The 15,814-nt window shown below is 37.4% G+C and overlaps 1 protein-coding gene across 3 annotated transcripts in view; it reads left to right on the top strand.

Moving 5' to 3' along the window:
* The window catches only part of KLHL20 (kelch like family member 20), a 79,495-nt gene that overhangs the window by 30,254 nt on the left and 33,427 nt on the right, over positions 1-15,814 (top strand). For all 3 annotated transcript variants that reach the window (XM_082437942.1, XM_082437941.1, XM_082437943.1), the window contains 3 exons: positions 10,995-11,153; positions 11,914-12,008; positions 14,310-14,425. In XM_082437942.1, the coding sequence (XP_082294068.1) occupies positions 10,995-11,153; positions 11,914-12,008; positions 14,310-14,425 (370 nt within the window). The remainder of the gene's footprint in view (positions 1-10,994; positions 11,154-11,913; positions 12,009-14,309; positions 14,426-15,814) is intronic.

Genomic DNA, 15,814 nt, shown 5'->3' with positions numbered 1-15,814 from the left:
GTTTGTGTTTTTTGCAGTTTTTTTCTTTTGATTTCTAGTCTCATAGTGTTGTGGTCACAAAAGATGCATGACATGATTTCACTTTTCTTAAATTTACTGAAGCTTGTTTTGTGGCCTAGCATGTGATCTACCCTGGAAAATGTTCCATGTGCACTTGAAAAGAATGTGTTTTTTGCTGCTTTTGGGTAGAATGCTCTGTATATATCAGTGAAATCCATTTGGTCTAATGTGTTATTTAAGGCCTATGTTTCTTTGTTGATTTTCTATCTGGATCATCTGCCCATTGTTTTAAGTGGGGTGTTAAAGTCCCCTACTATTATTGTGTTACTGTCGACTTCTCCTTTTATGTCTGTTAATATTCGACTTACATAGTTGGGTGTATATATATTTACAATTGTTATATCTTCTTGGATTGATCCTTTGATCATTATATAGTGTCTGTCTTTGTCTCTTGTAACAGTCTTTATTTTAAAGTCTGTTTTGTCTGATATAAGTATTGCTACTCCATCTTTCTTTTATTTCCATTTGCATGGAATATTTTTTTCCATCCCCTCACTTTAATTCTGTATGTGTCTGTAGATCTGAAGTGAGTCTCTTGTAGGCAGCACATATGCAGGTCTTGTTTTTGTATCCATTCAGCCAGTCTATGTCTTTTGGTTGAGCCTTTAGCCCATTTACATTTAAGATTATTATCAGTGTGTATGTTGCGATTGCCATTTTGTTAATTGTTTTGGATTTGTTTTTGTAGGTCTTTTTTTCCCCTTTCTTATTCTTTTGTTCTCTTGTGGATTCCTTTTTCTTTTTTGTGTGTATATCTATTATAGAATTTTGGTTTGCAGTTACCATGAGGTTTTTGTATAGCAGTCTATATACAAACACGGCTGTTTTAACTTGCTGATCTCTTAATTTCAGATGTATTCTAAATACCCTGTATTTGTACTATCCTCCCCTCACGGTTACTATTTTTGATGTCATATTTTACATCTAATTGTTTTGTGTATCCCTTAACTGCTTATTGTGGATACAGAGGATTTTACTACTTTGGTCCTTTTTTTAAAGTAAATTTATTTATTTATTTTTGGCTGCATTGGGTCTTTGTTGCTGTGTGCAGGCTTTCTCTAGTTGCAGCCAGCGGGGGCTACTCTTTGTTGAGGTGCGCAGGCTTCTCGTTGTGGTGGCTTCTCTTGTTGAGGTGCACGAGCTCTAGGGCGCGCGGGCTTCAGTAGTTGTGGCACATCGGCTCAGTAGTTGTGGCTCATGAGCTCTAGAGTGGGAGCCCATGAGCCACAACTCATGTGGGATCTTCCCGGAGCAGGGGTCGAACCTGTGTCCGCTGCATTGGCAGGCGGATTCTTAACCACTGCACCATCAGGGAAGTCCCTGCTTTTGTCCTTTAACCTCCCTACTTGCTTTGTGTGTGGATGATTTCCTACCTTTACTGTTTGCCTTTACCAGTGAGCTTTTTCATTTCATAATTTTCTTGTTTCTATTTGTGACCTTTTCTTTTTCACCTAATGAAGTTCCTTTAACAACGTATTGACTGGAGACCTATTAATACATCTTTTATTACCTGAACGTTATTGACCAGAGGAATATCAATATGTTTTTAGAGAGTGATATAATTAACATCACCATGCGAAGTTGTTAGAGCTTAAAATTGATCAAGGGTTCATTTTACAACTTATGATTGTTGTTATTCGCATTTTGCTCCATTAGGTTTTTGTTCCAACCTTGTGTATGTTATAAACGCAAGTTCATTACCATAAAAATTTTTTAAATGATTCATCACAAAATTTTGAATGAAGAAGAATTTTTCAGTGAATTTTATGCAGATACTTTCTCTGATTGTCCAAATGACATATATGCTACTGTGTTAGAAGATGATAGTTCCTCAGAATATAGTTCTGATTCAGACGATGTGAATATTAGACCAACAGAAAGACAAAAAAAAACCTTAGTGATTGATTCTGATAGAGAAAGTGAAAATGAAACTCATGGTTCTGGAAAATGCTCCTTTGCTTCTACAGAAGAGTGTATTGAAGACAACATTTCATGAAAATTAGAAGACTTTACAGGTGTGTCAGGTATAACTATTGAATGTAATATCCCACAAAGTGTTAGTGAAATAACAGAACTAGTTTTTGGTAACGACTTTTTTGAGTTGGTCACTTCTCAAACTTGTATCACCAACAGAATGAAAAACCATATAAAAAGTATGAGAAGGCTTTAAAATGGACTGATGTAATCAATAGTGACATGAAGAAGATTCTTGGATTAATAATTTTGATGGGACAAATAAGAAAGTCACACTGGAAAGAATATTGATCGACTGATCGCTTACGTGAAGTACATATCTTTCCAAAGATTATGATGGGAAGAAGGTTCGAACAAATGATGACATTTCTTCACTTTGACGATAAATCAGAAACTCCACTTCCTGCAGACAGAATTTCAAAAGTTAAACCTCTCTTGGATTATTTTCTACCAAAATTTCAGTCGATCTTTATACCCAAACAAGAGCTATCACCTGATGAGGCAATGATAAAGTGGAGAGGACGACTCAGATTCAAAACCTATAATTCCAGAAAACTTACAAAATATGGAGTTTTGGTCACGATGGTCAGCTAAAGTGAAACTGGGTATATATGCAAACTTGAAATTTACACAGGTGAAGGAAAGAAACTGCAAGAAACAATATTATCAGTCATACAACTTTATCTTGGTTCACGGCACCATATTTACCAAGACAATTATTACAACAGTGTGTCCACATCTGAAATATTGTTGAAAAATAAAACCAGAGTTTGTGGGACTATAAGAGAGAATTGTGGTCTACCAAACCAATTAAAGGAGAAATTTTAAAAAGTCTACAGAGGGGAGAAATGTCATTCTTATGCAAGGGAGAAGTGATTCTTCTTACATGGAAAGACAAGAGGCTAGTCCACGTGGTGACAGCTATTCATGAGGCCTCCACAGCATCTACAGGAAAGGAAGACAGGAGGACTGGCCATCAGATAACTAAGCCCACTTGTATACTAGAGTATAATAAATATATGAAAGGAGTTGATTGATCTGATCTATATCTGGCAAACTTCAATATCCTCTGGAAAACTCGAAAATGGTATAAGAAAGTGGGTTTCTATTTGAGTAATTACAGTTTATTCAATGCGTTTAAAGTTTATTGTAGCCTTAATGCACAGAATAAAATGACTAACAGGCAATTTTTGTCAGCAGTAGCTAGAGAATGGGTAACTGAGCATTCTGATGAATGTAGTGGTAGTCCCACACCTGGTCCTTCTCGTGGCATTTCTAAAAGAGCCGCCTGCAAAGATCCACCTTGTCGACTATCAGGTAAATTAAAAGAACATATTCTAGAGATAATAATACCAACAGGACTAAAAAATAAATTAAAATGCTGCCAGAAAGTGTAAGTCTGCTCTTCCAGGGGAAAGCACAGTGAAACACAGTATATTTGTAATAGATGTTCTTTTCCCCTGCACAGAGGTTCCTGCTATACTGCCTGTCACACTCTAATGAAATATTAGAATGCTTTAGTAAGATATGTACAAAGTTTCAAATAAATACATTAAGTGCAAAAAAAGTTGTTGATATTTACTCAAATGCGGGTGTTTCAATATTCACCTATATAGCAAACCACTGGCCACAGGTGTTAGTTTCTGCAAAAATCCCCTGGTCAATAATGTGTCAACATTTGTTATAAAGCTAATTTGGTGGTGCTGAACTCTTAGATTTTGCTTGTCTTTAAAGCTTTTGATTTCTCCATCAAATTTGAATGAAAGCCTTGCTGGTAGAGTATTCTTGGTTGTAGGTTTTTCCTTTTCATCACTTTAAATATATTGTGCCACTCCCTTCTGGCCTGCAGAGTTTCTGCTGAAAAATCAGCTGATAGCCTTATGGGAGTTCCCTTGTATGTTATTTGTTGCTTTTCCCTTGTTGCTTTTAATATTCTCTCTTTATCTTTAATTTTCGTCACTTTGATTACAGTGTATCTTGGTGTGTTCCTCTTTGGGTTTATCCTGTGTGGGACTCTCTGAGCTTACTGAATTTGGGTGATGGTTTCCTTTCCCAGGTTAGGGAAGTTTTCGGCTAGCATGTCTTCAAATATGTTCTCAGGTCCTTTCTTTCTCTCTCCTTCTTCAGGGACCTCTATAATGCGAATATTATTGCACTTGATTTGTTCCAGAGATCTCTTAAATTGTCCTCATTTCTTTTCATTCTTTGTTCTTTTTTCTGTTCAACAGCAGTGATTTCCACTACTCTGTCTTCCAGCTCACTGATCCGTCCCTTTGTATCATTTAGTCTGCTACTGATTCCTTCTAGAGTATTTTTCATTTCAGTTATTGTATTCTTCATCTCTGTTTTGTTCTTCTTTATATTTTTATTTATATTTTCAATCTTAACCACTGGAGCACCAGGGGAGTCTCATAAGTAAAGTTGTCTTTTGTTTTTTGATTTTTTTGTAAAAACTTCTGACTTCTCATTCTGTGCATCCATTCTTCTCCTGCATTCTCTCTTTTTTTTATAGTAATCATTTATTTATTTATTTTTATATTTATTTTTGGCTGTGTTGGGTCTTCATTTCTGTGCGAGGGCTTTCTCTAGTTGCGGCAAGCGGGGGCCACTCTTCATCGCGGTGCGCAGGCCTCTTCACTATCGCGGCCTCTCTTGTTGCAGAGCACAGGCTCCAGACGCGCAGGCTCAGTAGTTGTGGCTCACGGGCCCAGTTGCTCCGCGGCATGTGGGATCCTCCCAGACCGGGGCTCGAACCCGTGTCCCCTGCATTAGCAGGCAGGCTCTCAACCACTACGCCACCAGGGAAGCCCTCCTGCATTCTTTGATCTTTATGATCATTACTCTGAACTCTTTCTCAGGTAGATTGCTTTTCTCCACTTCACTTAGTTCTTCTTCTGGGGTTTTATCTTGTTCTTCCATCTGCAATATATTCCTCTGCCACCTCATTTTGTCTATGTTGGCATTTTATTTTTATGTATGTGGTGTGTTAGTTACATTTCTCAACCTTGAAGAAGTGCCCTACTCTAGGAGACGTCCTTTGCATCCCAGCAGTACACTCCCCTCTTGTCACCCAAGCTGTATGCTCTAGGAGTTCCCTGTGAGAGGTCTGTGTGGGTCCTTCTGTTGTGGAGGGCTGACTATATGTGTGGACTGTTAGGCTTGGTTGGCCCCAAATCCAGTTGGTTGCCAAGCTCTGCCTTGTGTTGATGCTGCTGGCTGCTGTTTAGTGGGGCATGGTCACGAGGCAGATGATTGCAGAACCTAGGGGGCCCCAGGGTTAGTTATGGTTCACTGGTGGGTGGAGTCAGGGTCCCAAAGACCCTGGGGCCATTTCCCACCCAGTGGTGGGTAAAGCCAGATTCTGGGGCTAGTGTGACTACCAGAAGACAGAGCTGGCTCCTGGAGTCTGCTGCAGGGCCCAGGGATCCCCGAGCTCATTTCAGATTATCGGGGAATATGGGGGCATTTCCTGACACAGTTGGGTATGGGGTCCACAGTGTCCCAAACCTTGCATTGGCCTGCTAGTGGGCAGGGCCAGATCCCAGCTGATTCCAGGGTATGGTCTGGCCTGCTGTTGGTGTACTCGATCCACAGGCTACAGGATCATAGTTTTCTTGCATCTGGTGTCTGCCCCCTGATGGGTGAGACTGGTCTAGAGGCTAGTGCAGGCTTGTTGGTGGGAAGGGCTGGTGCCTGCCCAGTGGTGGGTGGAGCTGGGCCTTGGCCCTCTGGTGGGCAGAGCTGTGTCTAGGGGCATGTTTAGAGAGAGCCATGGGCTCAGGAAGTCTTTAGGCAGCCAGTCTGCTGATGGATAGGGCTGTATCCCTGCCCACTTAGTTGTTTGGCCCAAGGCATCCCAGCACTGGCACCTATAGGCTATTGGGTGGGGCCAGGTCTTGTTGCTAATGAGCCAAGATGGCAGCTGCCAGTAGCATTGTTCACACATTTGAATGTTCCCCAGTAGGTCTGCCACCAGTGTCTATGTCCCCAGGGTGAGCCACTGTCACCCCCCACCTCTCTAGGAGACTCTCCAAGACCAGCAGGTAGGTCTGGCAGAGGCTCCTATCAAATTACTGCTTTTTCCCTGGGTCCCAGTGCACGTGAGATTTTTGTGTGCACACTTTAAGAGTGAAGTCTCTATTTCCCCCAGTCCTGTGGGGCTCCTGCAATTAAGCCCCGCTGGCCTTCAAAACCAAATGCTCTGGGGGCTTTTCTTCCCAGTGCCTTACTCCTGGCCTAGGGAGTCTGACGTGGAGCTCAGAACTCTCACTCCTTTGGGAGAACCTCTGCAATATGATTATTCTCCAGTTTGTTGGTTGCCCTCCTAGAGCTATGGGATTTTTTTTTCTTTTTTTTTTTTTTCTGCACTGCACGCCTTGTGGGATCTTAGTTCCCCAACGACGGATTGGACCCAGGCCCTCGGCAGTGAAAGTGCAGAGTCCTAACCACTGGACCACCAGGGAATTCCCTGGGCTATGGGATTTGATTATATCACGAGTCTGCCCCTCCTGTCAGTCTTGTTGTGGTTCCTTCTTTATATCTTTAGTTGTAGAAGATCTTTTCTAGTAGGTTCCAGTCTTTTTCATCGATGGTTCTTCTGCAGATAGTTGTGATTTTGGTGTGCTCATGAGAGGAGGTGAGCTCGGGGTCTTTCTGCTTTGCCATCTTGGCTACTCTCCCCTCTTAGCTCTTTTATATTCTTATTTTTTGTCCACATATGTTAGTCTCTTATTATTAATGTGTTTCTATCTATTACCCCTTGCATTATCTGTAGTTTATATTTGTTGTCACTATGTTGCTTGATGAATATATAATCCTTTTGTATCTTATAAATTGTAACTTTTAGCTTTGTAAAGTGTCCTCCTTTGTCAGATTTAATTATTTTGTTCTCTGAATTCTATTTTGTCTGATATCTGGCTTTCTGTTCCTGTTTTCTTATTGTTTTCAGTTGCTTGATGTATCTTTGCCCATCCCTTTACTTTTAGTCTTTTTGCATCATGATGCTTTAGGTATTTTTCTTGAATTGGGTTTTGCTTTATGAGCCAGTTTGAAAATCTTTTTCTTTAAATAGGCAGTTAAAACCCACTTGTATCTATTGCTATGACTGATATGTTTGTTGTCAACTCTGTTATATTATATTTTTGTAAATAGTATCTGATTTAGTTGTTTTTACTCTATTTCTCTGTATAGTGTCTTCTTTGCTTTTCATTTTAATATCTTTTGATATATAGGAAGGTTTGTATTTTTGTTCCAGTGGTTACTTTTGTAAACTAGAAAAAAAGAAGAGCAAATTAAACCCAAAGTAGAAGGAACAAAGTATAAAGGATGAAGCAAAAATTAATGGTACTTTGAAAAAAATTGATGAACCTCTAGCTGTACTGATCAAGAAAAAAACGAGAGAAGATACAAATTACCAGTATCAGAAATAAAAGAGAGGACATCACTTCAAATCCCTCAGACATTAAAAAGGATAATAAGGGAATATCATGAGCAATGTTTTGCCGATAAATTCAACAACATGAAATTGGCAAATTGTTTGAAAAACACAAATTACAAAAACTTAAGAAGAAACAGAAAACCAGAATAACCCTATATCTATGAAAGAAATTTTAAACCAGTGATTTAAAAACCTTCCCACAAAAAAAAAACACCAGTCCCAGAAGGTGAATTCTATCGAACATTTAAGAAGGAAATAATACTAATCATATACCAAATCTTTCAGAAAAAAGTGGTGGAGGTTGCCAAATAAGGTCAAAATCACCCTGATGTCAAAACCACAGACACTAAAATAAAACTACAGATCAATATCTCTCATGAATTTAGATGAGAAAGTCCTTAATACAATATTAGTAAATTGATTCCAACAAAATATAAAAAGAGGAATACACCATAACTAAATGGAGTTTATACTTCATTAAAATTAATTGAGTCAGTATTTTATAGTCACACTTAATTTCTCATTCAAAGTAACTCCTTCACACAACTTCTTTAACAGATTTGACTCTTAACTTCATTCCACTGTTTTTAAATATCAAACCCACTCTCCAAAAAATAAAGATTTGCCATCATTTAGGATTTCCAAAATAATTTTCCAAAGTCATTGGACCCCAGATTAAGAAATCCCTGCTTTAGAATCTTTGGGAATGATGGTAATGTCCTATATCTTGATTGTGGTCATGGTTACATAAGTATATACATTTATCAAAACTTACTGAACTGTACATTTTAAATGAATAAATAAAGTTGATTTTTTTTAAATTTCCTGCTTTAATCATAGCTTCAGTTTTAGATCTAAGGTAGTTACAAATATCTGAAGAATATTTTTAACAGTAGAGAAGGTTTTTAGGATCCCTTGCAGTTCTAACCCTGCCTCCAAAGTCAACTGATATATTGAAATCCCAGTGAGGAAACCTTACCCTTGATCATGGACTAGAATGGTTCTGTGTAGATGCAAAGAAAGTTACCGTTTGGGGCTGAAAACTTGTGATTCATTTAAGTTATTTTTGAACTTAAATCTATATTTAATTTCCTTCTATTTTATTAGGCATAACATAATTCATACAGTGTTACGCTTGCTCATAAACATAAACTTAAATTTTTTTTCAACTCAACATCAGTGAATTCACCATTCATTTCTGTTACAACTCTAGAATACTTTCCTTATTCATTCTTATTGTTTTCAGCTTTATTCATTTTTCAGATTGTATCTACATTTATCTGAAGAAACTAAAAGTTAGCTCATTACCATAATAGTGTGGGACTTAAAATTAGATCTCCTGCAAACTTTTATTTAAAAAGCAGGTATTTTAAAGCATTATTTTCTTAACCTGGTTGTTTGGTTCAAGGATAGACTTCAGTGCTAGATTTGCCCTAATGGTAGATCGTTAATATCTTTTTCTTGTTGATGGAAAAAAGAGAAGTGACGTTTTAACCAGACTTTGTTCATCAAAAATATTATTTTTACTCTTTGCTCTTAGTGCCAAAAAACATTTTCTCACACAGATGTTTGTGTCTTCTTGCCATCTAAGATTTCCAGTAAGTGACTTGTTAAACTTTAAACTTGGTGTTCCTTGATATTTATATATTTGTTTTATAATCACTAAATTGGGGGGAAAATTTATACTCTGACAAGATCCTAAAAGAATGTTAATGCACTTCACAAAGATATACAATACCACTTATCTTAAGTAAAGAAATCAGAGTAAAAAGAAAATAAGAGGAAAGAAAGATACAACTATGGCTAAAATTTTGTATGCCGTGAAGGCCAGCATACTTCATTTGGAGCTAGGCCCCAAATCTGGCTCTTGACTTTATAGCCCCCAACATAAGGCTGCCAGATAAAATACAGGATGGCCAATTGAATTTATTTCAGATGAACAACAAATAGTTTTTAGTATAAATATGCCCTGTACTCTTATTTGCTAAATCCAACAACCCTGCCACAGAGAGTACAATTCAGGCATTCTAACTAAGTGACCTGGCTAAGCAACCTCACCTAAAATTTAAAGGTTTCCTATTTCATTCCTGAACCCCAGAAGGTCTCTCATTCAGATGATATGAAGACTTGTGCCATAAAACTCGAAGTGCTCATTAGTGTTTTCTACTATAAGTACAGATGACTTTATGGCCCTTAACTTTTATTTTGAGATTTGCATTTTTTCTAATGTACTTGGGGAAAAATTCTTAATCAGATATTCAAATTGTTATGGCTTATCTCGTTTCCTCCTAAATATTCTGACTTTTTGACGAGCATGAAAATAACCCTGTCCCGAGAGAATACATCATCTGCATCAGAGCTTGCATGGTGGGAATTTGAGCTCTTAAACCATTTCCTTCCTACATTAACAGACATCACATGTAGCACACTCTTCTGAATGGGAGAACAAACCACATGGAGTGTAGCAGTGACCATTTCCCTTCTCTGCATTGCACCTTGTCCCTTTTACTCTACATACCGATGACAAGCTTTACAAGATTTTGGGATTTGTGGCTGGACTGCACAGCAATGTTGCCATTTCATCTGCATTCTGACAATGCCCTAAAGCCTTGGGTACAGATAAATAATTGTTGTGTTTGTAGTTTCATATATATATATGAGAATATGAACATATCAGAGTGGTTTGGTCCTCAGAGGGGTTTTCCTGGGTGTAATGCTCTCATCGTTATGTTCATTTTTGCTTGTAGAAATGCTGACATGCTCATTCTTTTTTCAAACTGGCCCCTCGGTGCTTCTGCCCTAGACATTGCCCTTTCAGCAACTAACCTTCCTCTAAAAGCTTTTCCTGATTTTTTTATATGCCTCTTATATTTCTGGGAGTTCTAATTTGGTATAGTTAGTTTAGTTTATTTTGAATATAAATTTTTATCTTCATACTTCATTTTGGAAAAAAAGTATCATTTTTCTTAAATTGCTTAAATCACAAATTATTATTTTTCCTAAATTTTAATTGTGCCCTCTGTATTCTATGTTCCCTTTTTAAAAATTAATAAACTTTATTTTTTTAGAGCAGTTTTAGGTTCCCAGCAAAATTGAGCAGAAAGTACAGTTCCCATGTACCCTGTCTCCACAGACACATAACCTCTTCCAATATCAACATCTTGCAACAGAGAAGCACATTTGTGACAACTAATGAACCTACCTTGACATGTTATTATCACCCAAAGTCCATAATTTACATTAGGGTTCACTCTTGGTGTTGTACATTCTATGAGTTTTGACGCATGTATAATGATATGTATCCACCATTGTAGTATCATACAGGATAGTTTCATTGTCCTAAAAATCCTCTGTGCTCCAGCTATCGCTGTTTTCTTTTTAAACTTTTCTTGTTCTCTGGCACTGTTTTGAACTTCAGCTCCATTGTGGAATAGAGTTTTGCCCTACAACCCTGAAGAAAAATATTAAAACAATCAAATCTGATCACAGAGTTCTTTTTTTTTTCTTACCGAACTTCAAACAGGTGATGGAAAGTGAAGAGTTCATGTTGCTTCCAGCCAATCAACTCATTGATATAATATCTAGTGATGAACTAAATGTTCGCAGTGAAGAACAGGTGTTCAATGCAGTGATGGCCTGGGTTAAATACAGTATTCAAGAAAGACGTCCTCAGTTACCCCAGGTATGATGGAAATGCTTCTTTAAGTAACTGTTTTGTACTGGATGAAATAATATGTATTTGACTTGCAAAAAAGAAACAATCTTCACTAGCCTTCATATTAGACTGTAAAAAAGACCATCTCTTTCCAAATAATCAAGGAGATAAGTGTTAAGAAGCATTTTAAGTGTCTATCATTATGAACTTTTTGCTCCTTTGCTTCTTCTGTTTTGCATCAACTCTAGGTTTGGGCCATAGCACAAATCAGAAATTAAATGATACAAAATGAACAAAAGAAAGCAAGGATAGCAATTATCATGCTTCCCTTCCCTATGGCTTGGAAATCCCACCACAGTTTGAAGAGTAAAGAATTATATGGGTCATAAGTGGTCACTAAATGAAATATTTAATGTTCTTGTTATTATGATGATAGTCCTTAGCAACCTAATAGGATATTCTTCTAGATTGTTAATTAGAGTTCAGCCATGTGAGCTAATTATAGAAGAGCTTATAACAACATACTGTTGAAAGCATAAAGTAGCATTCTAAAGTGATATTAGTGTGCTTTCAATTTTCTGATTATTCTAATTACTAAATTGGTGGTTAGAATAAATTTAGTATTTATGCCTTCCCTCCGTCTTCATTGTTTATTAGTTAGATCAATTAATTAATCCAATTAGATCTCAAAATAGTTGGAAACACAGTAGGGAGCATGGGTTATGTATTCTCTTAAATATCTTGCAGATGGGAGTTTGTGCCTTTAATAGTGTTTATTATCTCATAGGTGCTGCAGCATGTTCGTTTGCCTTTGCTTAGTCCCAAGTTTCTGGTGGGTACTGTAGGCTCTGATCCCCTCATCAAAAGTGATGAAGAATGCAGGTATGAATGACCCTGGATGGGAAAAATCAACAACCAAACATTCCTGTCCTCTACTAATTTCCTTATTTGTATTGCTTCCTAAATATTGTGTTTTTTAGTGCTGAAATCAAGGCAGTATTTAACTGGTTTTTCTTCTGGGCTAGGGTCAAAAGGAGATGGAAAAAGAGATGACTGAACTTACAGTATTCCATTCCATTAGTTTTTTTATGTGTGGTATTTATTAGTGTAGAAGTGGCAATAAAGAGGTAGATTTCTAAGATTTAATGCAAGCTTGAGTTTGAAGAGGCAATTCTCTGCTAATACACCTTTTCTTGAGATAAATAATGCTCTTGACTCCATCAAAAAAGTGTATGAGGAGCACTTTTTCATTCCATTACATATGCCAAGTTAGGGAATAGGATCAGCCTTGCTTTCTGAGATTGTGGACAGAGTTAAAGGTCTACTACACCCCTAAAGTAGCTATGGAAAGATTTCCACTAGAGCTTGATGAAGCAGTTTCATAATTTTTTTTGAGTGAAAGAAACTCTAAATGCTTTTACATGACAAACAGAACACCTACTTTATTGGGCTATCTCTGTACTATATACAAAATTTAATAAACTACTTTTCCACTTGACAGATTTTAAGGTTTAGTTTCAAATCTTAAACCATATGGTGTTTTTAACTATTGTTTCCCAGCATGTTCCACATATAAAAATGAAAGAGTGAGTCAGAACTCTCTTTAAACTATACCAACCTTTGGATCTCCCTTCGTGACTAAAGAAACTTGTTCTAGAATCAGGAATCTCTAGAACAGAGATAGGACATATAGATTCATTTGCATTTCTTCTATAATCTGAAGTGTGTTCCTCTAACAGGAGATGTTAGAGGGGGTTTTAGGTGTTTACCTTTTAAACTTAAAGACAAGTGGCAATTAATTCCCCCCAAATATTTATAACAGCAGAAGGAAAACCACATGAACTATGGATGCTGAAATCTGAAGAAACAATACAAAGGTGCCCCTCTCCCATAAAATATAAATTGGATTGTACTGATTCCAATGAAGAAATTAAAGATACTTATAAAGTCACTTTTAAAAGAAGCCTGTTCCTGATATCCTGACCTTATTATTTACTAGCTGTGTGACCTTATTCAAGTTACTTAAACCTCTTTCTGGTACAGTTCCTTTATCTATAAAATAGGGATAATAACAGTACCTATTCCACAGGGCTGTGGTGGAGATTAAATGAGTTAATATGTATTAAGCCCTTATTATTGTTGTTACTATTAATTTTGTGTTGGCCGCTAAGTATTAGCTCTATAGTACTCTTTCTAGGAACCCTTGAACAACTTAATTAAAAACCAGTAATTAGGAGATCACAGTCTTTGTTTTTAGCTGAGGAAGCTAGAAAAAGTTCTTGGCCATCAGCTTGGGATTTTGGGGGGTTTTTGTTTGTTTTTGTTTTTAGCATAAATAAACCCAGATGAGGCCTTAGCAAAGCCATATACTGGAAGAACATTACTGGGTCATGCCTGGGACTGGTCCAGCAGGAATAAATTACTCGATGTAATATAAAGTAAATAGAGAAATGAAAATATAGTGTAATTTAGGAAACACTTTCAGAGTTGAGAAAGAACAGAGTGACAGATTGAATTTGCACTAGTCACACATTGAATCACTCAAAGGACTCAAGTGAAATAAGTACATAAATAGTTTGAGTTAGGATATTGTATTTAACAAGTGTAATTACTAGGTTCTTCTCATAAAGTACCTTAATAGAAAAAAAAAAAAAAACTGTGTTCATCCTCAGTAGACTTGTTGAGAATAAACTATTCATACAGTACCAGATAGAAAATTAATATTAAATGACAATAGAGTGTTTCTTTTTAGCAATCCAATTTTTGGCCTAGTTTTATTACTTTAATCTAGCAAATATCTAGTGTCATGGCTGATGTGCTACTTTGCCAGTATCCTGCAAAATCTAGTAAAATTCATTAGAAAGCAGTAACTATGCAGGCTGATAATTAAGTTGTAATTTTTAGTTCCCCATAAGTTATTGTTAGCCTCAAGCATGTTGAGTTTTAGGTTAAATTTGCGGTAAGATATGAAGTCATGATGGAAATACCAATCAATTCACAGCTCACAGTGTGACTGGCATCATTGCTCTCATGTTTGTGACCTTTTTAATGTTGGTTGGCATTCATGATTTGGTTTGATTTATGCTTGCTCCCCTTTGCCATCTTACATATTCCTTAACCATATTGGGATTTGACTAACAATATTATTTAGACATTTGGAATAACGGCAGAATTTTTCCACAGAGACTTGGTAGATGAGGCTAAAAACTATCTTCTATTGCCTCAAGAACGACCACTAATGCAAGGACCAAGGACAAGACCACGGAAACCTATTCGATGTGGAGAAGTACTCTTTGCAGGTTTGTATCTTAACATACTGTGACTAAACCGAATATTTTCCCACTTGAGAGACTGTCATTTGAGTAGTCCTTTGGTCAGTTGTGATATCTGTAAGAAATGCATAATAATTTATGATGTGGACTTCCCTGGTGGTCCAGTGGTCAAGACTCCGCGCTTCCACTGCGGGGGGCACAGGTTCAGTCCCTGGTTGGGGAATTAAGAACCAGCATGCTGGGCTTCCCTGGTGGCGCAGTGGTTGAGAATCTGCCTGCCAATGCAGGGGACACGGGTTCGAGCCCTGGTCTGGGAAGATCCCACATGCCGGGGAGCAACTGGGCCCGTGAGCCACAACTACTGAGCCTGCACGTCTGGAGCCTGTGCTCCGCAACAGGAGAGGCTGCGATAGTGAGAGGCCCACGCACCGCAATGAAGAGTAATCCCCGCTTGCCGCAACTAGAGAAAGCCCTCGCACAGAAACGAAGACCCAACACAGCTAAAATAAATAAATAAATTATTCAAAAAAAAAAAAAAAATAAGAACCAGCATGCTGTGCAGCACATGGCCAAAAAAATAAAATATTTTTTTTAATTGTAAAAAAAAAAAAGTTCACACCTTTTAAAAACAAACAAACAAAAAATAACTTATGATGTATCTTGACTCTTAACTCATGATCCAACACTGGTGCTCTCCAAAAGAGTGCTGCATTTTTATATAAATCTAAAAATGTCATGCAGTGGATGTTTTGTTATAATAAATCATATGCATGAATTTATATTCCAATGTGCCAGTCACCTCATAATTAAATGGAACTGTCAAACATTATCTTACATTAAACAGTTACACTCTTTCCTAGCTCTCCTGAGCTAGACTGAGCCCAGGACATCCTGCTGTATCATTCTGCTCCCACTGTCTGCCCCTAAGTATCTGAGAACTTTCAGTCTTAGATATTTCACTTCTGTGCACATAAATTCAGCTCTCTTAGTCACTTGAATAACAACGTTCTCACTGTTTGGTAAAACTTCTCACTAGTTCTGTCTTAGTCCGTTCAGACTGCTATAACAGAAAAGCATATACTGGGTGGCTTATAAACAACAGAAACTTATTTCTTATAGTTCTGGAGGCTGGCAAGTACAAGATCAAGGTGCCGGCAGATTTTGGTGTCTGGTGAGGGCCCACTTTGTCCTTCTTCATAGACTCCATCTTTTCATCTTTTGCTATGTCCTCATGTGGAGGAAGGGGCATGGGATCTCTCTGAAGTCTCTTTTATAAGAGTACTAATTCCATTCATGAGGGCAGAGCACCTCCCTAAGGCCTCACCTCCTGATACCATCACATTGAGGAATAGATTTCAATATATGAATTTCAGAGGGACACATTCAGTCTATAGCAAGTTCTTTCTCTTCAAAATT

Source organism: Balaenoptera physalus (assembly GCF_965194825.1).
Source record: "Balaenoptera physalus genome assembly, chromosome: 1".
NCBI classification, from domain to species: Eukaryota; Metazoa; Chordata; class Mammalia; order Artiodactyla; family Balaenopteridae; genus Balaenoptera; species Balaenoptera physalus.
This window is presented reverse-complemented; position numbering and strand designations above follow the sequence as displayed.